Below are 25213 nucleotides of genomic sequence, written 5' to 3'. Positions count from 1 at the left end.
TACATTCTCAGTTTTCTGGGATGCATGGGGGTTCTGTTCCCCAGATCCTCCGAAGGGGTCTCTCTCTCAAGAGGGCACTTGCTTGACCCAGACTGCTTACAAAATAAATCACTGGGGCTTCCCTGGTGGCGCAGTGGTTGGGAATCTGCCTGCCAATGCAGGGGACACGGGTTCGAGCCCTGGTCTGGGAAGATCCCACATGCCGCGGAGCAGTTGGGCCCGTGAGCCACAACTACTGAGCCTGCGTGTCTGGAGCCTGTGCTCCGCAACAAGAGAGGCCGCGATAGTGAGAGGCCCGCGCACCGCGATGAAGAGTGGCCCCCGCTCGCCGCAACTAGAGAAAGCCCTCGCACAGAAACGAAGACCCAACACAGCCAAAAAATAAATTAATTAATTAATAAAAAAAAGAATCGGGGTGTATTGTAGCATCAGCCACATCCTGGAAAGTTTTAAAAATAAATAAATAAATAAATCACTTACAACTAGATCCTGGCTAGCATCAGCCCCTTGGGTTAAGTTCTGGTTTAGAGCAAGGGTCAGTGACTTGGGCCCATGGGCCACCTGGATTTGTACAGACCTCCAGCTAAGAATGGTGTTTACATTTAAATTTTTTTTAATTCAAACAAATAATCTTTCGTGATACATGAAAATGATATGAAATTAAAATTTCGGTGTCTATAAAGTTTTATTGGAATGCAGCCACATGTTCATTTATATATTGTCTATCGCTGCTTTCCTGCTAAAACTGCAGAATTGAGTAGTTGCAACAGAGACCATATGGCCTAAAATGTTGACTATCTGGGCCTTTACAGAAAAAGCGTTCAGCCCCCAGCTTAGAAGGAAGGGTTTTAGTGATTTATGTCCCGTTAAAAGGGTGAGCACCTTCAGGGTAAGAGGCTGAGGTAGCACTCAGACAAAATGCTGCATTCATGACAATAAGCCTCACAGAAAGCTTTTTCAGACACTGGCTAAGAGATCCTCAAAATGTTCAAAAGTAGGTAAGATGAGGGAAAGAAGGACAACCAAGGAAGACAAAACACCCCCAAACTTCACAAAGCTGCGGATGTGATAAATGTGCACACAAATCATAAGTCAGAAATGCCCTTAGACAAATAGGTTTAAAAATACTTTAAGCACGCACCAAATTGAGTTGAGTTTAAGCAAATAGGAGTGATTTGAGGTAAACCAAAGCTGGGGTCTGGGAGTGTGGAGGGCAGGGGGATGTCCCAGGCAGACAGAGAGGTGTGGGGAGAGCTGCTCTTGGTGTGACCTTCAGGAGAACACAAAGCGGAAACAAGGTCTGAAGACCTTGGGGCTGAGTGGCCAGCTCCTCTAGGTCATGGAGGACCTGGTGCCTTTCCCTGCTGGTGCCCTGGGCTGGTCAGGAAAGGTGGAGAACATGCTTCTTAGCCTTTGGAGAATCCAGACAAACCCGGTTTGAAGCCAGTTATTGACATGGTGCTCTTATCGGGGATATATATGCTTTTGAAGGAGCCACCTGTATTTTTTCTGGGAAAAATGGCCCTGAGTGAATTGTTTAACCTCTGTGTGGTTCAGTTTCCTCATCTGTTGAATGAAAGTATTTATACTAAGTAATACTAATTAAATAAGCTATTCCAGGTAAAGGACCAGAGTCTGACATAAGCGAGCACATTAGCGGGGCTACTACAGATTTATGATTGGCCACTTACACCTGTTCTGCCTGCCTCGCAGGGTTAGGCTCCCTGGAAGAAAAGTGCAGCAGTGAAAAGAACACTTCATTAGGGGCCAGGAGCCCTGGTTCTGAACCCTTTTCTGTTGAGAACTCACTGTGTGGGCTCATCACCCTCCCACCCCCAACCCATGTCAGCTCTAGCAATGTCCCCAAGACCCCTTACCCCCATGGTAATGGGTAGTATTTACTAAGCACAGATTTACATGCCTAATCTCTTCATAACTCGAGAGACTGGGTTGGCTCTTCTGTTATCTTCACCTTACAAAATAGAAATCTAAGGCTCAGAGAGATTAAGGAAAGTGCCCAGCGTCACACAGCCAGAAAAAAAGCAGAATTGAGCTCTGAACGCAGGGAGTGTCTGACTCCTGGCCACACGCTTCACAGCTGTGCTGGAACAAGGTTAAAGCCGTAACTGAGATCCTGTTTAGAGCCACCAGTCACCACCCTGTGGGGCAGGGACAGGGAACCAAGGCATCCCCTCCCATCATCCCACCTCCGGGGAAACTGTCAACTCTCCAATACAAAGAGAGACAAGGGACCCCAAAGGAGCACTTTAACTGCCACAGAATTCAAACTATCCCCACAAAAGGCCCCATTGTCATAAGAAAACACACAAACTCACAACCTCCATTTCTTCAGCATTTCCAGATCGAGGGAATTTTTGTCTTATCAGGTAATAGAATTGTTTTTAGCAGCAAGAATGAGCTCATTACAGATGCAGCTTGTGCTAATAATGATAATCTGCTGTGCAGTAAAATCACCTCTCTCCCTCCCCCGACAGACGACGCTCTAGAAATTACAGGCTAGGGAGAAACAGAAAGGATAAAGATTAAGGAAAAGAATTGCAATGCGGAATTGTTTCAACAAAAGGAGTTTGATATGCACACTGAACTTGATTATCTTAATCATGAAGTTATACAAGAATTAGATACTATTAGACAATCTTTTAATTGCCTTTATTCGATTTTGTTATTTCTGTTACTGGGTTGTTGTTTTGTGTTTTTGTTTTACTGCTCAAGTCATTTTTTAAAGGTCAGTGCCAGGAATTAGCTAGTGACTTAAATATTGACAAGATTCGATCCCGCGAGTGAAATCAAGATGAAGGCAGTTGCAAAGAAGTGGTTTCGGTCCCGGCCTCCCTTAATTTCATGGGCAAAGACTTCAAAAACCTTGGGTCTAGAGCAGTAATCTGCAGACTCTGTGGGTTTGGGAGACGGGAGCAGGCAGAACTGCTTCCCGTGTTCTTCATTTCTGAGGGGCCAGCAGAGATGCAGCAGCCTGGACCACACGGCCCTGGGCAGGTGAGGGATCTGTCTCCTGGTTTCCTTCCTGAGGCTGTGGGATCACTTTCCCAGGGTGGTAAGAAAGCTGGAAAAAATCCCACCTGTTCACTGAGCTTGGTTCCAGCCCTTTGAAGAGAATGCAGCTAACTTCTGTTGAGTCATGGCTTTTTTCTTTAAACATGCAATCTCTAAAAGGTTATTTTTTAATCACTTCAAATAAGGATTTTATCAATTCAAATAAGGAAAATAACATTTTTTCCTGATTATGAAAACAATACCTGTTGGCTGTGGAAAATTGAAAAAATCACAAGAAAGTAAAAAAGACCAATCGCACCATCATCCAAATAATCAGTTAGTATTGTGGCTTAGCTCCCTTTACCACTCCTCCCTTGTTTTTAAACAGAAAAACAGGATTATAGTGGTGTGTGTGTGTGTGTGTGTGTGTGTGTGTACACATGGGTTTGCTGTTACTGTACTGTCTCATGGTCTTGCTTTTTTCATGTACTGTATCAGAAATTTTTTTCCACAATAGCATTCCTCTATCACATTATCTTTTAATAACAGGATGCATTGTAATGCCACATCCCATTGGTTTTGGGGTGTTGTTTTGTATAACAACCACCCCTTACACACATCTTTTGTTGTTTCCCAGGACAGGGTTCCTTTCTATTTCTGTGCCCCAGACCCTCTGGCTGTCTGATGAACCTATGCACCTCTTCTCAGAACAATGTTTTTAAATGCATAAAGTACAATACATGAGATTACAAAGGGAGCTAGTTATATTGAAATACTATCAAAATACTAAAAAGAACAAATTTGTGAAATAGCCATGTGTTTGCTTATACACATGTTGAAGAACAATGTTAGAGAGCAGACATTGTAGCTCCAATAACTGTAATTATAAAGCACTGATCAACGTTAACATTATTTCAAGCTGTTTGCAACAAATGTCATATGATGTGAAAAGATCTGGGATTTTTATTGGATTAAGGTGACAGGTACAGCTGGGGTTTGTTGCCTACATTCATAAACAAAGGAAATATTATATTTCACTTGGCGGTTAGTGAAAACAAACATGTAACTTTTTTCTCATCCCAGTTCTTTTTTCTCATCAAAGATATGCCTCCTGATTTCTACCCATGGAAACCTGGGGGTCCAGGGAGCCCAGGTGAAAATTCTCACCTTGGGAAAAACGCTCAGGAGTGGCTCAGTTCATCTTTTGGCCCAGCAGTTTTGAGTCTTTTGATAACAATGGCCTCACTGCCCCAGGAGCTGCTTTTGATTTCTTCTTCGTGCCAATGGCTGCAGAGTGAAGTCAGAGAGAGTGCCTGTCAGTGATAAAAGGTCAGCCAGTGTTATGGGTTGAATTGTGTCCCCCCCACTCTGTCCCCTGCAAAAGGATATATTGAAGTCCTAATCCCCAGCACCTCAGAATGTGACTTATTTGGAAATAGGATGTTGCAGGTGTAATTGGTTAAGATGAGGTCATACTGCAGAAGGGTGAGCCCTAATCCAGTGTGACTGGTGTCCTTATTAGAAGACAGCCCTGTGAAGACACAGAGACACAGGGAAGTCACATGATGACAGAGATTAGAATGACGCACCGAAGATTGCCAAGGATTAACAGCAAACCACCAGGCAGTGGGGAAGAGGCAAGGGGTGATTCTCCCCTAAGGTTTCAGAGGGCGCATGGCCCTGCTAACACCTTGAACGTGGACTTCTAGCTTCCAGAAGTATGAGACAATAAATTTCTGCTGTCTCATACCACCCAGTTTGGGGTACCATTACAGCAGCCCTAGGAAACCAGTACAGCTGGTGTGCCAGGGCTCTCCTGGGGGACTGGGATTCTGAAACACCAGGGCTGGGGCGGGCATGGCCCTGTGCCAGTGTTGGGGACTGCCATGCCACAACCCAAGGTGGCTGATGGGGACCGACTCATTAGATGGCCGGGCTAGGGCTTCAGTGAGCGCCCGATCCAGGTGCACAATGTTACCTCAGGATCGGGAAGAGCTGGGCCTCACCCAGCAAGGTCAACATAACCTGGAAAAAATCCACAGACGCTTCAGCATGCTGAGAAGTGTATCCTCTTTATTCTCACATGACAATAAAAGGCCTTTATTATGAATGACATGTTATCACCAACCGGTCAGGATGCAGGTGGCAATGAAAAGGATGCTTGTCTTATGAAATTTCCCTCGTGCCGGTTGGGGTGTGTGAGGGGCTCTCACGTGAGAATGGCGAGCTTCTGAGCCCCCCTTAGTATGTGCCTCTCCTTGGGAGGCTCTCCACTTCTACCCTTCCACGTCCTTTACTGAAGAGAGTGGCTCTAGATAAATCTTCCCGTTGCATGACACATTTGGCCTCTGAGTGCAGCCGCACCTCACCGGAGGTCTGGGGTCCTCCATCAGGGCTCTTCCAAGGGTAGGACACCCAGCACCTGGAAGATAAACCAGCCCCACAAATTGCAGGCAGGTGGCCCAGCGAGGTAGAGGGGTTACTGCAAACATCCCACCCGCTTTTTTTTTTTTTTCTACTTAGAAAACAATTTTTTTGTTGTGTTCAAATATCCTTAATACTTACCATCTTAACAATTTTTATGTGTCAGTTCAGTGGTATTAAGTCCATTCACACCATTGTGCAACATCAGCACCATACATCCCCGTAACTTTTTCTCTTGTGAAACTGCACTTCTGTACCTATTAAGCAATAATCCCCATTCTCCCCTCCCCTCAGTCCTGGCAATCACTGTTAATGTACTGCCTTTGATTTTGACTACTCTAAGTACCTCATATAAATTGAATCATACGTTATTTCCTTCTCTGTTAGACTTATTTCTCTCAGCATAATGTCCTTTAAGTTCATCTGTGTTGTAGCTTGTGTCAGAATTTCCTTCCTTTTTAAGACTGAATAATATTCCGTTGTACATATAGACCACATTTTGCTTATCCCTTCATCCTTAGATGGACACTTGGGTTACACTACTATGAATAATGCTGCTATAATCATGGGTGTAAAAATATCTCTACAAGACCCTGCTTTCAATTCTTTCCAGAATATACTCAGAAGTGGAATTGCTGGGTGTGTGGTCATTCTAATTTTAATTGTTTCAAGAGCCCACCATACTGTTTTCCATAGCAGCTGAACTATTTTACATTCCCATCTACAGTGTACAAGAGAATCTAAAGGCAACCCACAGAATGGGGGAAAATGTTTGCAAATTGTATATCTGATAAGGGATTAGTATCCAGAATATATAGAGAATTCCAAACACTTGACAACAAAAAAGCAAACAAACTGATTCAAAAATGAACAAAGGGCTTGAATAGACATTTATCCAAAGAAATGTATAAACGGCAAATAAGCACGTAAAAAGATGATCAACATCACTAATCGTTAGGAAAATGCAAATCAAAATGATAAAAAGATACCACCTCACACCCATTAGAATGGCTAATATCAAAAAAAAAAAAAGCAGAAAATAAAAAGTGTTAGCAAAGATGTGGAGAAATTGAAACCATCCCCTTTTTAAAACCAGCAGGAAGGAAGGAAAGTCCTCCCTTACCTGGAATAGAGAAATCTGGATATTTTGGCAGCAGCCTTTCGTGCAGCAAAATTTCTGGAGAAGGGGTAGGAGGAGGTGGTGTGGGCCTAACTCAATATATTCTAAAGTAAGAACAAAAGTCATAGAGTTATTCCTTTCATTAATAATAAAAATAAATATAATCTGTGCAGGTCCTGCATGAGCACAGTGCGTTTATTTCTGATCCTTACAATTTATCCTAAAGGATCATCATCTCCATTTTACAGAAGGGAAAACTGAGGCCACAAGAGCCTCCCACTCCATGCAGTGCCCTACCATCTCCCTTCCTCAGCATGCTTGAGCCTTAGGTTGCTTCCCGGACAGGGGGCCCAGTTGGTTTTTACTGCCAGCCTCTCCCTGCAAACCAGCAAAGACCAGAAGCAAGACTTCTGGAACTTGCTGGGCGCAGGTGGGGAGCAGGATGTGACTGCCTACTTGGCAGGTCCTGCAATTACAAACACAGCGCCTTCTGTAAAACAACACAGACACCAAAAAAGAGAGTCCTAGCGCTGGTCTGGCGGCATCTGGAAACCCCTGGCCTGAGATCCGCTCTTCCCCTCGTTCTTGTTACCTGAGTTACAAGGCAGACTTACTCCTCATATGGTTTCAGGTGTGCTCTCCTGGCCGGCTCCACGATGTCCAGGAAGTCCCTGTAGCAGTTTCTGGCCATGACGGTGTACCGCGTGGCACAGCCTAATTCAGTGACCCTGGCTCTCGGCAGGTAGCCTGCCCAGCCGGGGGTGGGGGGGCTCCTGAAGAGGTTTCGTTATGTACTTGCATTCTGTAAAAAGATGCCATGCTTCCTGAGGGCTTTGAGAAGCCACACAGTGGGTGGTGCTCCCAAGCTAGCTGGCACCCCAGCAATCAGCCCCGGGGGCAGCACTAGGCCCCTAGACGTGATGAGGGCAGCTACCACCGGTTGGTTGATCCTGCGTGCCAGCACCTTGGTAGGGCTTTGCATAGGCTCTCATTTTACTCTCTTACAAACCGTAAGAAGTTGGTGCTATTATTACCTACACTTTGTGGAGAAGGACACTGAGACCTCAGAGAGGTTAAGAAAGTCTTGGCCAAGGTCACATAGCAAGGAAGTGATAGGGTCAGGATTCAAACCCAGGTCTCTCTGATTCCCAAGTTCTTGCTCTTAAACAGATCCCACTCTTTTCTCAGAATAATTACAAAAAAAAGAAAAAGAAAAAAAGCTTCAGACAATGCTCTTTGAAAATCTGAATAAGGAATCAAGAGAAGCATGCAGGTCAGGGAAAAGCACATCAGACTCAGCTCTGGCTGCCTGGCTGGCTGACCTTTGGCAATTTCACATTTGTGAGATGTAAGATAACTGCCCTTCAACTGCTGTAAGAACTGAATTAGGCCACTGAGTCCCAGAACCTAAAAGCTGGAAGGCACCCTAGGGAGTGTCTAGTCCATCCTTCCCTGCCTTGGATGAAGGAACTGTAGCCCAGAGAGGGGAAGCAACCTGCCCTAGGTCACACAGCAAATAGTCATGGAGCTGGGCTAAATCCCAACTCTTAGGCAGATGTTCCTTGTAATGACTTGGAAATTTTTTAAGCACACCAAACATGTGAGTCAGCATGTGTTCTTGAAAAGTCCCCAGTTACAGTAATAATAATAAAGACAATCAGTCCATTACTTTTCTTATAGGCCTTTAGGCCTTAAAAATAGTCTAGGACAAATCATTGTTGTGATGATTAACATGATACAATCATACCATCAGTTGTTTTTGTCACTGTTATTGTGACTGTTATTCAGTGCAAAACCCCTTCCCGCCCAGCCAGCACCTGGAGGAGCTGGGTTCAAACCAAGGTCTGACCTCAGACAAGGGACACTACTCTAAAGTGGGAATAATAGTATCGACTTCATAGGGTCATCGTGGGTGGTTAATGAAATAACGGTAGCCGGCACAGAGAAAGCAACTAAAAGCGGTACCTACTGATACAACAGCTGCTCTCTGAACCTCTGTGATGATTGTCCAGGAAGCTTAGTACCTAGCACCCTCCTCCCCACCTGTCTCCCTCTCCCCCTGGAAATGTTTCTTTCTCCTTTTAAGAAACTGAGCCTCTCCATTTTGCACAGACGCCTGGGGACCTGGAACTGTGCTGGACCCAGTGCCCTCAGTGGCAGCTCAGCAAGACGGCCAGGCCCTGCGCTTGGGCCCAGGGTGAAGGGGGGCTGGTTTCTGGGAGCCGGTACCCAGACTCAAGGGGCGGTACTGCCAGTAATACTGGTGCAGGGTCCACAGGACCGTCTCCTCTGAGCAGACGGGCTTTAGTTCGGGGCAGTGGCCACTGAGCAGAGTTATTCCTCCAGCTGGTCTTTATACCGCTGTGTGTTCTCCTGGAAGATTTTCAGACAGTGGGACATGTTGTCCTCGCTGGAGGTGCCCTGGCAGCTAAGGTAAGGCACGAAGCCTGCAAGAGCCGAAGGAATCACGACCTTCAGCAAGGTATTCAGAACCTGCCCAAACCCCCAGAATCTCAGCCCACCCTTGCCGTTTCTTCCTTGGCCGACAACACTGCATTTTCCCAAAGGCCATTAATACAAGCCGCGCTGTTGTTTCCACTGCGGCTGGGCCCTCCCAAGGCCATGAAAATCTGACCTTGGAGCGGGGAGGGAAGGCCCGTTTCAACAAAGGCGATGACAGTAATATTCTTTGATAGCAAAGCCCCTCACATCAGCCCAAACGGCAAATGGTGAAAGCATTTAATGGACCAAAATGTTAGTCGAAGGAGTAATTGAAATTATTCATCTTTTTAGAGAGAAAGCTTATTTTCCTTGACACTTCCCAAATGCAATTGGGGATCTTTTCTGTCAGACCACCGGGAAATTGTGGGCTTATTAAAAGCAGAGACCTATTACACAAAAAGGTAAATTCATTATCTGTGAGACCCACCCCGAGCACAATTTCTCACCATTTCCCACAAAATAACATGTAATCATTACAATTAGTATGGGTAAAACACAACTATTTATTTAAACTGGATGCTGAATCCTAAGTACTATAATGCTGCCATAATAAGACCAGTTTTTAAAAGAACAAAGGAGGAAAAACTGGTTAAGACTTGGCTTTAAACTGTCAATAAATAAATAAATAAGCAAGTAAATCCCATTATTGAAGCCCACCATTTGTGCCCTTGTCCCCAGGGCCAGAAAACCTGGCCCCAGAGTTGAGAGCAGCAACCCTCACCCCGTGCACCTGCAAGAAACCTCCTCCGGAAGAATCCAATTACTAAACTGTTCTTGACAGTGTTGGAAGTCTTCTACCCACTATCCAGTCTCCCCAGTTTTTGGACAATTAAAAGATACCCTCACATCATGGAGGAGACCGTAGACACCCAGGGCCCCTGTCACAGTGGGTTTTCTCCATCAGGGTCTACTTTGATCTGCCTAGATTTTACCTGATTGCGTATATGCACACACACACATAGGAATACAAGCTACCTTTACTGAGTCTTGCTAAGGGCCAAGATATTTTAAATGGGCTTTGTGTGCTGGCTCCTTTAATCCTCACCACAGTCTTAGGAGGAATCTATCCCGACCCCATGTAATGGGTTGAACTGATAGACCTATCCAAGTCCTAACCCCTGGTACCTGTGAATGTGAACTTATCTGGAAATGGGGTCTTTGCAGACATAACTAAGGATTTGGAAATGAGGTCATCATGGATTTAGGGTGGGCTCCAAATCCAGTGCCTGGTGTCCTCCTAAGAAAAAGGAGAGGGAGATTTGAGACACACAGACACAGAGACACCGAGCAGAAGGCCACATGAAGAGTCATGTGAAGATGGGGACAGAGACTGGAGTGCCACAAACCAAGGAACACCGGGGGCCATCAGAGAGAGCACGGCCCTGCCAACATCTTGATTTCAGACTCCGGGCCTCTAGAACTGTGAAAGAATAGCTATCTGTTGTTTTACACAGCAGCCCTAGGAAACTAATACAACCATTTTATAGAAATTTCTACTTACCATAGAGAGGTAAGTAACTTACTTACAATCACATAGATAATGGCCAGGGAGAGATTGGAATCTCAGTTTATTAGAATCCAAAGCCTATTCTCTTAACCAACCAGTAGGACCAGGATGAGGATGGGCAACCTTGGAATATTCTCCATGCCTCTCCCCACCGAGAATACCTATATGTGAGAGCAGAGGGCCTATGGGGACCACCAGGTTTGTTACCCACAGGGATGTGACTTAGTAAATTCTCAGAAGCCTGAGGAGGAAAAGCCTTTAGGTAGGGTGACCAGTTGTCCTGGTTTGCCAACAACTGAGGGGTTTCCTGGGATGCAGGACTTTTAGTGCTAAAACTGGGACCATTCCCGGCAAACCAAGAAAGTTGGTCACCATCCCTCTAGGGGACGCAGGAAGAAATGGGACCATAAGGACAGCCCTAGTTCATGAGAACAGCACAACTTGGGAAGAAGGACAGAGACTCAGCTTATTCATTGTGTCTATCCTGGTCCAAATGTATATAACAGACGTTAATTAAGCGCTTCTTACATACCAGGCCATGTCCTGGGAGATCTGCCTAGATTCTATCTCCCCACTTATCAGAACCCAGTTATCTGCCATCTTCAGCAATGAAACACTTTCAGCAAGTTTCTTAAAAGCTGAAGTGGCTGTACTGGTCCAATAAGCCGGTCGGACACGGACAGTGGGGCACGGCAGGGACAGCAATCAGGACCCCCCTGCAGGGCACATCACCACTTACCACTGTAGCCTGGTGTGACCGGCAGGTGTCTCATGAAGGTCTCGGAAGACTCCATGATTTTGCTCTCTGTTAATGAAGGGAAGTCCTTGCCTGGAGAACTCACTGCGCATGTGCTAGAGCCCTTGGGCGTCAATAACCTTGCCAGGGGATTAGGACAGAGAGAAAGCACCACAATTGGCCAAGGATGCGGTTAAACATGCAATGTACGGGGCATAACAAAGATTAGAGTAAACTGTGGCTGGAAAGGATCACAAGTTGCAAAGGCTGACATGGAGTCCAAGATGGGGCGGGGGGCGGACCAAACAGCGTCAGTTTATGTGGATGCTGTCTCCCAAGCCAGACCCCTTCTCCCTTCTGGGATGGCCTGTGGTGCCGCCAAATGGGCCAGGTCCTGCATCTGGCATCTGTCGATGCTTCCAAGTCCTACCCTGGCAAGCCAGTTCCTCTCTCAAAAGTCATGCCCTTGTGGCCAGGACAAGTGGCCTCAGGGGTGGAGGGGAGGGCCTCAGTCACGGTTTACTCAGCAGTGATGGGAATTTTTTAAACAGTTCAGACATTTAAAGAACACCTGGGGCTTCCCTGGTGGCGCAGTGGTTGAGAATCTGCCTGCCAATGCAGGGGACACGGGTTCGAGCCCTGGTCTGGGAAGATCCCAAATGCCGTGGAGCAACTAGGCCCGTGAGCCACAACTAATGAGCCTGCGCGTCTGGAGCTTGTGCTCCGCAACAAGAGAGGCCGCAACAGTGAGAGGCCCGCGCACCGCGATGAAGAGTGGCCCCCGCTCGCCGCAACTAGAGAAAGCCCTCGCACAGAAACAAAGACCCAACACAGCCATAAATAAATAAATACATAAATAAGCTTTCATTAAAAAAAAAAAAAAAAAGAACACCTGCTACAACACGGCTGAAGACAGGACTGCATTCCTGTGAAACTCTAACGGCCTCCCTAAGGGTTAGTTCCTACCTGAGTCCCTATTTTACACATGGAAAAATAAGGCACAGAGAAGTTCAGTAACTTGTCTGAAAGTTCCTGTGTCCAAGGAGGTGTGACCGAAAGACGTCTACACTCCGGGGGCAGGATTATGTTGCCCAGCAGTGTGCTGCGGGTGCGTGGCCGGCTGCGCAGCTGCAGACCCAGCCCAGAGGCCTGCCTGGAGGAGGCTGAAGGGAAGAGCGCGGAAAGGAGGTGTGCTGGGGGTGGGGCCGGGGAGCGGGTCGGAAAGCGCGGACACGCCCCCTCCCCCCGCCCCGCCCTGCCCCACCCTGTCCTCACCTGGGCTGGCCTGGATCCTGGCCCCCCGCGGAACCTCCTGCTCTGGCCCGGCCTCTACCAGGGCTCCCGTCCCCTGTGAGCTCACCTCGACCGCGGCGGGGCGGGGGGAACGGGCGGAGTCGGACCATCCCCCACCCCCCCACCCCCGCCCCTCCCGCGCCTTCCTCACCCTTTGGCCTCCTGGCCGAAGTCCCGGACCGGGAGCCAGAGGCGACTGGTGAACCGGAGGGAAGTCGCTCAGCGTCGGTCTGTGGGTGAGATGCTGGGATTTGCCCGGAAAATATTTTGCCTCCGAAGCTGTTCTCTGTTCTGAACACACGGTCTCACCCAGGAGAGGCCGCTCTGGGTTTGGAAATTGTGGAGAGGGGTACACGAAGGGATCCGGGTCAAAGCCGCCTTTTCTGATGTAGACACTGGGGAGCCCTGGGCTGGGGGGAGAGGATTGGCGGGAACAGGCCTTGGCAGGGGCGGGGGAAGCAGCCTGGGAGGGAAGCAGAGGCCTGTGTCCCAGAAGGCTTCCCCTGGGCTTCTCACACCCCTGTCCTCCTAGCCTCGTGTCTCTTACTAGGAGAATCTCCAGATGGCCAGGACAGGTAACTGGGCAGAAAGGGACAAAGCACCAAAATGAAGGATGCTGGGAAGGTGGAGCCGTACTCCTAACCGTCCTCATTTTATGGGAGATGAGCTTTCATCTCATTGGACTGAAACTGTCAACTACAAATTGGCACTTGCCATGGGCACTTGCCATCTACAAGGATTAATTCAGGTGCTACTGAAGTTGCTGACTTTCAACACCCCCTGAAAGGAGTTCCGGGTGGAGAGCAGAAAAGAGGCACTCTGTGCTCTGGGAAGAACTGGCGTAACAGGGCTTCAGAGAGTTAGATATTTTCAGGAGCCGATTTTATTTTATGAGCCTAATTCTTGTATCTCCTCATATCTAGAAAAGCACTAAAATCCTTCATGGTGACGTCTGCTCCTCGTGACTAGCAGTAGCCTTCACGAGACTAGCAGAAACCTTCTGCAAAAAAAATATGTGCTTGAATGCATGTATTCCCCCTTCACCAAAATCACATATATACTGACTTCCCCCCTACCTCTTCAGAGCAGTTTCTCAGAGCTATCTGAAATGCTGTCTCCCGGGCTATAGCCCTCATATTGTCCCAAGTAAAACTTAGCTCTCAACTCTCACGTTGTGCATTTTTTTTAAGTCGACAAAACCAAGATGCCCACTGTGTGACCCAGATCCAGGGACTGAGTGGCCTTTACAGACAGCTAGTCCCAGCCGCTCCCTACAGATGAGGAAACGGCAGCCAGACTGCCTGCTGGCTCTACTTTGCAATACACATTTGTCTGACTGCAGATCCCGGCCTTCCCGACCTCTCCTCATGGGAACTAAACTTCAGATGAAAGCTGGTGCAGCTACCCACTTAGGAAGAACCCATTTATACCTCCCTCGGGGTCCTAGGGCCCGCCTCAGACTATCCAGAAACTACTAGAGCCAACTCTGGAGGGTGACCCAGACATAGAGCCTGGAATAAACCCAAGGCCCTAGATGCAGCGGCCAGCTAGTTGTGCCTGCTAGGATACCAGAGGACAAGGCATCAGTCCTTAGCCTTCTGCTTTTCTTTTTTTATGACCTTCATTTGGGTGCAGTGGAGTTGTCAGTTGTCACTGTGGCTTATCTGCCTTCTCTCTGGCAAGGTTGCTTTCTTTGGCTTCAAGGGAAAAGGGGTTCATGGATGTCAATGGAGGCTTGGTTCCCAGTGAACAGAGGAGCCAGTCTTATTGGAATGAAAGTTAACAAAGCTTGCAACACCTAGGAAAAGACCTGAAAATCAATTTCCATCTGAAATGGGGTAGAGGGGAATGTCAGTAATGTATCTGTAATTCCATTTACAAATTCAGAGGGCAAAAAAAAAGTCTGGGCCACATGAGATCCAGAGTTTTGCTTTATTAGACATCTGTGAAGACAGTTTGCAGATACAGTCAAATTGTGAATTGCTGCCAAGTTCTGTGAAGTTTGAATTTATAGTGAACAAGACCCCAGTGGCTGTTATTTTAGAATATATTTCCATATTCCAAGCAGATAAGAGATATAATGTTATGGCCAACAACTTTTATACTAGTCATCCACTTCAGCCATTTCCCAGCATAAATATGCAGCTTAATCACAGCTATTTCATCTCTACAATGTGTGATTCGATCTTCAGCTAATAATGCATTTTGACTCCTGTTTATATAGGTGCATGCGATTCTTTGCCACCCTGGCAATTAACCAGACCTGGACTCTAAAAGCTAAACTTGATCTAAATAACATTCTAGGGGTAGGGCAGGGTAGGCTCTGTAATCTGTACTCATCTTAGCCATCGGTCTGCAGAAACGCCTGTATGTTTCCTCTTTCCTCTCTTGTCCGTCTGACATTCTTGTCTGACATTCAACATTTATTAATGCCTGCTGTGTACAGAAAGGGAAGTTACAAAGGAAACCCTTTGACAGTTCTGCTTCCAAGAAACTTGAACCTCAGATAATATGCCAGGGACAACTGAGTAATGGGTTAAGACAATGGGCCTTTTAGAAACTTTCTAAGATTAGAAAATGTGTCCAAGTGTACCTATCCAGTGCTCTTACTCTAGAATATTTCTGTGGGGGGGAGGGGAGAAGGGGTGGATTTGAGGATTCCCTCTAAGAAGTCTATTAGGGCTGCATCTCTGGGGCAGAAGAAAATCCAGTAAAATCATCACCCCCTCTCCATCATCTTTTTGCCAACATTGCAAATTGCAACCATTTCATTTAAGAGAAATAGTAGACAAGGCAACATCCTTAATGCAAGATGGGAAAGGCCTTACATTAGCCAAGAAAAGGACTTGACTCTATTACTCACACTTACACTTAATCCAGTAGAAAAGCTGGATTTGTGTACCACCTGATTCCTTCCTTTGATTCTGGTGTCCTGAAAACATCACACTTTGCCTTCAGAGTGACTGCTTCGCCCCACAAGGAGGCGCTGACAACCCTGCAGGGACACAGAGTTTTCAGAGGTTCTTCTGCACAGTCACATGGCTTACAGAACCAGAACGTTCAGCTCTCAAAGACAGTTCAGGAGAATCGATACATTATTATGCACCTTTAAATATAAACTGTGAACCTTTGGGAAGGATGTGTGTGTAGAAAGGTCTGATGGAGCTGTCAATCCAGCCGGTCTGTTTCGTAGAGGATTCTGACCCTAGGCACCTCTGTCTGTTGCTCAGTCTGCACACACAGTCCATAGCTTAGCATCACTACAAATCAATGTCTAGTAAGCACAATTAAGACATGAAACCATGGAAACTTAAAGGCAGCAATGTCATCAACAAAATTCAAAGAGCATTTTTCCCTTTTTTTTTTTAACAAGAGCATATTGTAGAAATCAAGATTCTGTACAATTTTCTAATATTATATGTACATAAAATTATATTACTTATAACTAAATGGAGAAGTCTTGTTTGTAGAGTATGGCTGGCAACACCAAAGAAAGACCCATAACATTTAGCTTTTGAAGCCGAGCAGGCAGCAAGAGAACCCTAGAGCGCACATTTGTGTCTCGATGCGAAACCCCCGCTACTGAGTATGTGACTAGCATTCTCTAGTTCTGTAGTTTGTTAGTGTTTCACATTCTAGTAGGGAATTCTGCAGCCAGCAATGTGAAAAAGAAGACACGTTAGAATGAAGTTGGAAATGCTACTTAAAATCTGCATATGATAATGCGCTGTGATAATGGGTTTGTGAATCCAAGTTGCATTCAAAGTTAGTGGCTGAGTCACCCATCCTCCCCTCATTCATTATGCATGCCTCCGGTGATTTAAAATCGAATTCACTCCAGCAGGTGGAAAAGACAGCTTGGAACAGATCACACGGGCTGAGTCAGGTTCTTGATTCCTTTCCTCAGTTGGCTCCTGAATGTTGAAGACTGGCTTTGCAAGTGGGGAAGGATGGAGAGCGGGCACACACAGCAGTTGCTTCCTCAGCCCCGTTCTTAGGCTGCCTTTCTTCCGGATCTTTTTCCTCCCCAGGCCCTTCCTGTGAAGGTTAAACGTGCCATCCCCAAGCCAGCTGGAGCTCCAGCCCCACTCACAAGAGGGCAACATGTGGGATTGTGGTTCTTCACTTGTAGACTCACCCCCTAAGCGAACCCAGCTGGAAGCTGCAGGCTCTGGTCTGTGCCCCAGCTTTCCACAACCCTGAAGTTAGGAGCTTTCAAATTCCAATTGAACCACAGTCCCCTGTGGCATTTACTAAAAACTGCAGATTCTGGTTTGAAACAACTCAGCTTCATTCACGAAGTACAGATCTCTGAATGCCTTTAGATAGAATCTTCAGTTCTAGTTTTAAAACTGAAGATTTTAACGAAACGTTTCGTTAAACAGATTCTCTGCCCATGTATCACCAATGTATTCTTTTCAAAATGTGGAAATAAATGGCCAAATCTCTTAGGGAGACGAGGGCAAGCAGGGAGGAGGGAGTTAGTTTAAAGTACGTGTGCCTGTCAAGGGGAGGGGCTCTTCCGGACTCCCCCGGGCTTGGTAATGTGAACAAGGCAAACTGCAGCTTCATTTTCTCACACAGACTCCTACTAAGGTTAACTCAAATTACTTATGAATTCAGAAATCAGGATTTGGCCTTTGGGGAGTTCTATCACAGCATATAATTTGGGATATGTCACTAGCTCAATATCCATTTCCCTCGAAGCAAGTTTTTACCTGCCGAAAAGTTGAGGTGTCAGCTCTCCCACTCACAAATCCTAGTGGATTAGCTGAAGCTACAGTTATTCTTCACTAAACCTTTTTGGAATTTAAATTATGAGAAACTAAAATAGCGCCCAGTGTAGGCAGTCTTCTCCCACCAGCTAAAAACCCTCCAAGTTCCCAGTGAATCATCACTTTTAATCACACCATGATGAAAAGAAATTAACTGCAGATGGATGGCATTTTATATTGACTGCCATCCAAAATATGTAAAAAAGAAAAGTCTCAGAGAGATGAAGAATCTCCTCCTGGCTCAAAGATCTTATTTCAAATCTGGAAGGATCGCGACAGAGCATCCTAAGTTCTACATAAGGGAGATCTCTTCACCCCAAGCCCGATCGCTGCTGCAGAAATGTACTGATTCCCTTGTGGGGCGGTGGGGGGGGGGGTGGCGTTTCACCACTTCGTACCTATGAACACTAGCTGCTTTTCTGGGATCCTCAAATTTCTTATTTCCCAACCTCCATCTTCACTGCCAACAGTTTTTCCGACTCCAGTATGCCCTCAAAAACCCCTAATTATTTCTAGCCCTGGCTGTTCTCATCTTCCCTGCTGAAATTCAGACGGGTGATGGCTAGGGTCAAGGGCAGGGAAAGAACAGTCAGGGTTGAGGTCAGCAGATGCAGGTGAGCTGAGTCCAAGGGGACAGGGGGCGGGGAGGGCCGGTTAGTAATTTAAGAAGTCGATCCCAACCTTGACACTCTTGGAGGTGGCTACATCAATGGCCGTGGCCTTGATCTCGGTGTCCCCGAACTGCATGAGGGTCTGGATCTCCCTGCGGGTGGGCACGGCAGCGCCGCTGGCCCCCGTGAGATCGAGGCGCAGCGTGCCGCACTTCTTCACCCCAGGGTCGGTGATGAAGCTCACGTTGTCCAGCTCAGAGCTATAGATGTTGATGACAATGACCAGCTGGGAGGGCTTGGCCGGGGTGTAGCTGCGCTTGACCAGCTCGCCCAGGGCCACGGACTGGTCGGCGGAGATGAACTTGTCGAAGACGTCAGTGCACCAGCGAGTGCCGTCCTTCACCAGCAGCTTCTCGGGCGGGTGCTTGCCCTCCACGTAGCGGTTCAGCACCCCAACCCCGTAGGTGAGCGGGGACCGGCGCACCTTGATGACAGCGGGGTCCAGGCCGAAGAGGACGGCGCCCTTGAGGATGGTGAGGCCCACGTCCTGGGGGATGATGATACGGCACTTGTCGCCGACGGCAGCCTGCACCGCCTGCTGCAGGAGGGGCGCCTCGGCGAAGCCGCCCACCAGGAAGAGGAACTTGACCGTGGACACCTCCGGCTTCTGAAACAGGTCCCCTGAAAGGGAGGAGGAAGGGACAGAGACCTGTCACCAAAAGCCAGGGGGGGCTGGGTGGCCTGAGAATGTGGAGAATGGACAAAGCCGCTGGGGCCAGCTGGAGGACAGGTTTAGTCTGAACTTGTTGAACGGAATATTTTTGTAGAGCCAATCTTTTCAAGAAAGGAGGGGTTTGTACATCAATATGCTCAGGAATAAAAACCAAAGCTACTGCTAAGTAGAAACCTATTTCAACAGCCAGACAGTGATCAGTTTACGTAGTTCTTTGTTACACGTAAATGAATACCCCTTGCCCTCTCCAAACCTGCGGTTCTGTTAAGGCAGGCTGTTATCAATATTATTCTTTGGCTTTTCATAAAATTCCCATCCCACCTCTAGGAGTTCTGACCGTGTAGGTGCAGGGTGGGAAGTGGGTGGAGGGCCTGGATACTGAAAGAGGCCCTGGTGAGTCTACTGTGTGTCCCTGGGCGAGGGCCCCTGAGGGAGCAGGTTAACTGCACAGCCAGATTCTTGTGGGAGACCTTTCTTTGGTTTACACAGCAGTTCCTCCTCCCCAGCAGAGGTTGCGGTTTCTAATCTGTTCTGATACAGCAAAGACCATCTATTCCCTAAGGCCTGTCACTCGATGATAATATTGCTTTAGATCTCCCGGCTCTCTGACTTTTGAAGCCAAATGGAAGCCCAAGTGAGAACAGGCTCTGGGCTGCTTTGCAGTACCTGAGGTGAGGGATCCACAGCCAGTGCCCAGCAACCGCCCTCATGCATGCCCAGGCCCTGCCCACTCCTGCCGGGGCCCTGGCCTGCGGCTCCAAGACCCAGACCCCCCTGCCATCCTGACTTCACATATACTGGTTGGTGATACTGGAAATATCAGTCCCCATTCTTGGCTCTGCCCCATTGAGTGGCCGAGCCCTGGCTGATCACTTACGGAGATGCTCAATGATGCTATCAATGGTCGGCTTAAAAAGGGCATTCATGGCATCTGGACTCATCCTCAGCATCCCCTGTGAGGACCACTTCACAAAATCCACACTGTGGAGGCATGACAGAGAGAGAATGAGTGGCGAGTGTATAAAGGATACCCAGGCTACCCTGCATAGTCATGGGCCCTGGTAGAAAGGTTGTCACATCCGAGGGGGCCGAAGGGGGCTTGAAAGTCCAAAGAACCCTTAGAAATACACTAACCCACCAGGACCCAGACCCTTAGAAGCTTCAAAGCTAAGGCATAACCTCTTTTGTTTCTCTTTGCTTTTGCCTGTGGCCAACATTCCCCTGAGACAGTGGAAGCCAAAGTCTAGTGCAGAAGGCGGGGAGATAAATAATTCAACAAATATTTACCGAGCACCTACTACCTATGCATCAGGTTCTGTTGTAGACACTGGGGATAAAGCAGGGCCCCAAACAGACAAACTTCCCTGATTTCATACAGCTTATCTTTTTAGTGCATAATCATAGCTGACACAGAGATAGTATTTTCCAGGTCTCAGGCATTGTGCTAAGCATATACGAATACATTGCATCCTCACAACAACCCTTTGAGGTAAGTGGAATTATCATGCCCATTTTCCAGATGAAAAAACTAAGGAACAAAAAAGTTGAGTCACTTGCCCAAGGTCACACGGCAAGTGTGTAGGATTGGAACTCAGAGTCCACACCACCTTCCTCCTCCCCATGAACACAATCTACCCCCTAGACTGTCCTGAGCCAAACATGAGCCCAGCTCACTTGCTCTTCCTCAAGGCGTGCTCCACACTGTGCCCACGGAACTTCTTGTAGTAGTCAATGAAGGAGAAGGGCAGGGTGATGTTCAGCGGGTTAGTTCGGTCCGGGGCAGCTGCCCTTTTGCGAGACTCAAATGCAATCATTAAGTCAACCCAGGCCGCAGGACGCTTGATTTTGAATTGCTCAATAAAATCCTCTCCGAATATTTTACACAGAAGCTTTTCAAATTCATAATCTACTCCTAAAGATCCATAGGGTCCACCTGAGTCAAGAACAAAATGGGAGACCACTATGTTAAAAACAGTCAGAAATGGAATCCGGAGTCTGAGAAGCAGCCTAGCCTGGGTTCTGGGTTCTGCTCAAAGACAGCAGCACAGACTTGGACCCACTTAGCCAGCAGTCCGCAGCTATGCATTTTTACTTACACTTTAAAACCCTTAGGTTCTTCTCATTCCACGTGGAGAAACTTTCCTACAGAAATCACTCGTCAACAATCTGTTTAAAATCAATTACATTTGAAATAAAATCAATACATTTAACTAACTAGGGGCATCATGGTATTCCCACCCAAGAAATCCAAGGACAGTGTCTGGAAAACCAGCAGACCCCACTTAGTCCCTGTGATCTACTAATTACTCATCCCTACCCCACCAAGAAGAAGAGAATGTTCTTTGGTTTGATGATCTTGATTCAAGACCAGGCGTCCTGGGACCTCCCTAGAAAGCTTAACCAGCTCACAGGTGACGATCATGGCCAGAATCTGAAACAGGCTCACTTTATGCCCAAACCCAAGTTATGGTGGTTTGTGTTTTAAAGGCCATTTAACTGCATTTTGCTCTCTGGTCTCACACATCCATATCCTCTACTGCCTGTAATTCCACATGCTGGTGGCACTGAAAGAATGAGATACTGAGAGAAGTCTGAAATGAGTTAAACAACTCAGGTATGAGAAAATTAGCCATTTTTCTCATTTTCTCAGGCTTACCTGTTGCTTTGTACAGTTCTTTAAGGTGTCCCTCCGGTAACCGTATCTGATGGACTGTCACGTCTACGGTGCCACCGCCACTGTCCACTACCACATACTTGTCACCTGGTACAAAAACAGCCAACCTTTATATAGACCACTTGTCCATCATGTCCTGGAACAAGCTGGCAGGATGACTTGTTGTACCCAGCTAAGCGCCATCAACACTCATTAGTACAATAGTTTTGCTAATTAGCCACACAGTGAGTTATTCATGACTAAAGAGACGAGATAGTGTCTGCCCAGAAGTGCCGGTTAGCATGGATGATGAACCCAAATGAGTGCATCTTTAGGACTAAAGCATTCAGGTCATGCGCTGCTGCATACCTGGCACGTGTGGACCACTTCCTACCAAGTTAATAGCACCATCAAATGACCTGCTGTTTAGCACAAGACTCACTCTGGAACTGGTGAGTTCCAATTCCTACTTTTCTTCTGAAGAACCTATATGGTTTTAGAACATACAAAATGACAGCTCCAAAAAGAGCTCTCTCTGGGCGAGTGGTCTGTAAAACCAACTGATTTGGAACATTTTCCAAAAGTACAAAAGGAACAAATAGAAATGCATTTTTGCCAGCAGCCCCCCCCACCCCCCACACACACACACAATCCAGCAGGGGCAAAGGACGTTTAAAGATGCTACCTTCCTCCAGCTCGGACCAGATTTCTCCTATGACATTCTCCACCAAAAAGGTCCGACTCTGCCGATTACGTCGTACGTGTTCCTTAGCTAGTGGCCAACAGAAAGAAAATAACGACGGGTAAGAAAACATGAAAGAGCTGGCAGTCACCTGCAGTCAGTGGAGGTAAAAGAGCATGGGAGGTTTAGGAACAGAACATTTGGTGATACTTGATCAAAATGATTACATAAATACAACATAGGGAATGACAAAGTCAGCTCTTCCAGAGCAAGTGGCTATTTCCACCAGCCTTCATCTATTCATCTGCCTGGCAGCTTTGGCCAGTGCCCTGCTGAAAAGCTCACCCTGATGAGATTCCCTTCCTCCAGGGACACTTTCAGGGGAATGCGAATAAAATAGGCCAATTTCCTGGCTTTGCTGCCCCAGCGAGGAGGCTGTCTGCCAAGCAGCCTGCAGTGCGCTTGGTTAAATAATTTCACATCAAGCAGCTTTGTCTGATACAAGGAATGCGGGGTATGTTTTCCTAATCTGGATCCTGGATAAACGGCCAGGAGCCCTTTCCAGACCCCGTTGAAGTCGCCATGCTCTTCAGCCACAAGGCGGCACGGCTGAACCTAGAAAAGTCGGCGCCGCCTTTTTCCTGCACACCGCGGGACACCCCGGGGGCGGCTCGGGGTACTCCGTGGCTGTGACTCGCATGGGTATTTCATCTCCCGCAGGCCTCCTGACAGCCCCGTGAGGCGGACAGGCACAAATCACATCGTCCTGTGTTCAGACGAGGAAACCAGGTCAGGGAGGTCAAGGGACTTGCAGTTCCCACGACTCTGTCTTGCAGCCTGAAATTAACCCTCAGACCACGGACCCCCTCTGCCTTTGAGATTTAACAATTTAGAGTGAAGTCTGAAAACGCAGAATACGAATGTTAAGAGGTGGGAAGGGTGCTGTGAGAGAGAGCCTGGGAGGCAGCAGAGCACAGGCACGATGGGAATTTGGGCAAATCACGTGACGCCTCTCACAGGCAGAGCAGGGACCAGCCCTCTGATTTATCCTCAGCACCCACTGTGCCACCAGGCGCACAGCAGGTGATAAGGAAGGCAAAGCACCAAGTATGAGACGGGGAACCCAACAAATGATCACTACAATGAACAATTTAGAGCAATCCTGGTTTTACAGACGAAGGCTCTGTCCACCGCTCTGCTGTCCCATCCCACAAGTGTCCCCCCTACCAATTTTTTAGTCCCCAAGCCCTACAAATCCAGCTGTTGCTGGTTATCCAGTAAAGAACCCTTGACCCTCCAGCCTCCTTCAGCAAGGAGCACAACGTCTGCAAAACATCTTCTCTGGGGATTAGAATGGCAAACACCGGGCCGGCCTTAAGTTCCTCAGGCTCTGGTTTACAGCGGAGAGCCCGGCCCCCGATGAAAGAGTTCCCGTGGGCCTGGGAGGGATCTCCAAACTCAGGGCTTCTCTGCTGTTCCCAACACCAGCTCCAGATGAACTTATATTGCACACCTTGTAGTGGGCATTGGTTTTCTAAAACAATCTAGACGACTAACGAAATGGCATTCATAAAAAACGGCCTAGTGAGGCTAATAAAACATGTTCTGAGCTTCAAAAAATTATCTCATTTTTCAGGCAAATTAAGCCCAAGATTGTGAAAAATGTAGCCTTTTCTAATCTCATTAAGTCTTTTTGGAGTAAAATAATACCGACAGCAAACCCTGCAGTGCTGGGGGCAGAGTGCCAGCTCTGGTCTCCTCAGTGGTGGCCACTGGGCGTCCATCAGGGAGGAGCATCAGAGGGCAGAAAACAGCCAGGGGGTCTCAGGGTATTAATGCCATCCTGGGTATCCCGGATTAAGTGCTCTGCCAGGCCTCCGCACATAGCAAGCACCCCATCCTTCCGGGAGACGGGTTCCCACCGTAAAGCAAGGCTGAGACAGAACCCCTGTCTCACTGCCCCTCTGAGCGATGGTGGCCAACAATTTGAGGATTTCAAAAACCAAAGACACGCCTCTGAGCACAGGAAAAAACAGTAAATCCCACAAGGCACAGGACACAGACACAGGGCAGTGTGAGGGTAGGTAGGATATGTTAAAGGAAGGGAACCAAAAACTGAGCTCTTGGGGAAGGCAAGCATTCAAAAAAATTTCCCCCTCAAATGTGAATGTTATACTTAAGAAGTGTCAAGGAATGCTGTGTTGAATTAGCTAATTCTGACATGAGCTGCTGTTTATGAACAACTGAGTAAGAATCAGCATATGAAATATACAGCCCAGTCAGTCACTCCTCTTTTTTCCAGTTACAACAATGAAGAAGGAAATTTAAATAACGAGATCATCTGGAGTATTTAAAACATGAATGCATTGGATTTAGTTAGCAGTGAGGCCAGCCTTGGCATGCTGGGGAGGCCAAGCATTGTGAGAAAAAGGCAAATCAAGCCCTCAGACTTAGAGGGAAGCCCGTTTCCATTCATTCTGGGTGAATCAGATCCAGGGTGCGAACACATGGCCCCAGCAGGCTGAGGCAGCAGCCTGGGGACAAGCGAACTTCTTGCCACTGTCTCGTGGCTGAGGCTCACAGACGCCTCCATCCTGGGTTAAAAATGCAGAGCAGTGGCTGCCGGGGCAGAGTCACCCTGTGAAGAGGAAGAGAGGCCTGTCTGGGCAGGAATGTGTGCCTGCGAAGGGTGAGCCTGGGCCCCAGCACCCCGGGCAGTGCAGAGACAGGCATTGAGAGGAGGACCAAGAAAAGCTTGAGACCAACCGGTGACCGTCCTCACTGATGGCATCCCTCTCCTCCTGGGCCTGGGCCTTGCAGGGCAGGATGGAGATGCGCTTGGGCGATGGGGGGTTTTCTGTCCTTGGAGCCCTCACCCGGGCACAGAGCTCAGAGCCAGGGCACACAGCGCCACCTCCCCAGCTCCCATCAGCTTCCACGCTCACTCACGTGGCTCTGAGTGATCCAGGGTGTCTGCAGACTCCGTGGCCCTGGACAGACCGACGGAGCCCTGCATTCCAGGGAAAACAGTCCTGAGGCACAAGATTGTGAGCAACTTGCATATAGTAAACATTAAAGAGAAAAAGGCCCTTAAAATGCCCATCCCGGGTCTCCATGGGCGGTGCTCCTTCCCACAGCTAAATGAGCATCAGTTCCTCAGGAAAA

General features: G+C 47.7%; 2 protein-coding genes across 4 annotated transcripts in view; both read right to left on the bottom strand.

Moving 5' to 3' along the window:
- Positions 1 to 5108: 5108 nt before the first annotated feature.
- Positions 5109 to 12650, bottom strand: SPMIP5 (sperm microtubule inner protein 5). Its single transcript, XM_057531451.1, is given in 8 exon segments — positions 5109 to 5434; positions 6560 to 6660; positions 7171 to 7325; positions 7327 to 7358; positions 8786 to 8866; positions 8869 to 9003; positions 11305 to 11441; positions 12577 to 12650. Coding segments are annotated over 7 exon segments (705 nt in total). The 5' UTR covers positions 11360 to 11441; positions 12577 to 12650; the 3' UTR covers positions 5109 to 5288.
- A 1857-nt stretch (positions 12651 to 14507) lies between these two features.
- Positions 14508 to 25213, bottom strand: part of HSPA12A (heat shock protein family A (Hsp70) member 12A) — a 161994-nt gene continuing 151288 nt past the window's right edge. For all 3 annotated transcript variants that reach the window (XM_057530759.1, XM_057530760.1, XM_057530761.1), the window contains 5 exons: positions 22052 to 22138; positions 21370 to 21474; positions 20388 to 20646; positions 19591 to 19694; positions 14508 to 18661 (listed from right to left, as the gene is read on the bottom strand). In XM_057530759.1, coding sequence (XP_057386742.1) covers positions 18024 to 18661; positions 19591 to 19694; positions 20388 to 20646; positions 21370 to 21474; positions 22052 to 22138 — 1193 coding nt within the window. In that variant the 3' untranslated portion in view covers positions 14508 to 18023. The remainder of the gene's footprint in view (positions 18662 to 19590; positions 19695 to 20387; positions 20647 to 21369; positions 21475 to 22051; positions 22139 to 25213) is intronic.

This window comes from Balaenoptera acutorostrata, chromosome 16, assembly GCF_949987535.1.
Source record: "Balaenoptera acutorostrata chromosome 16, mBalAcu1.1, whole genome shotgun sequence".
NCBI lineage: Eukaryota > Metazoa > Chordata > Mammalia > Artiodactyla > Balaenopteridae > Balaenoptera > Balaenoptera acutorostrata.
Note: the sequence above shows the minus strand (reverse complement) of the source record. Positions and strands in the feature narration are given on the sequence as shown.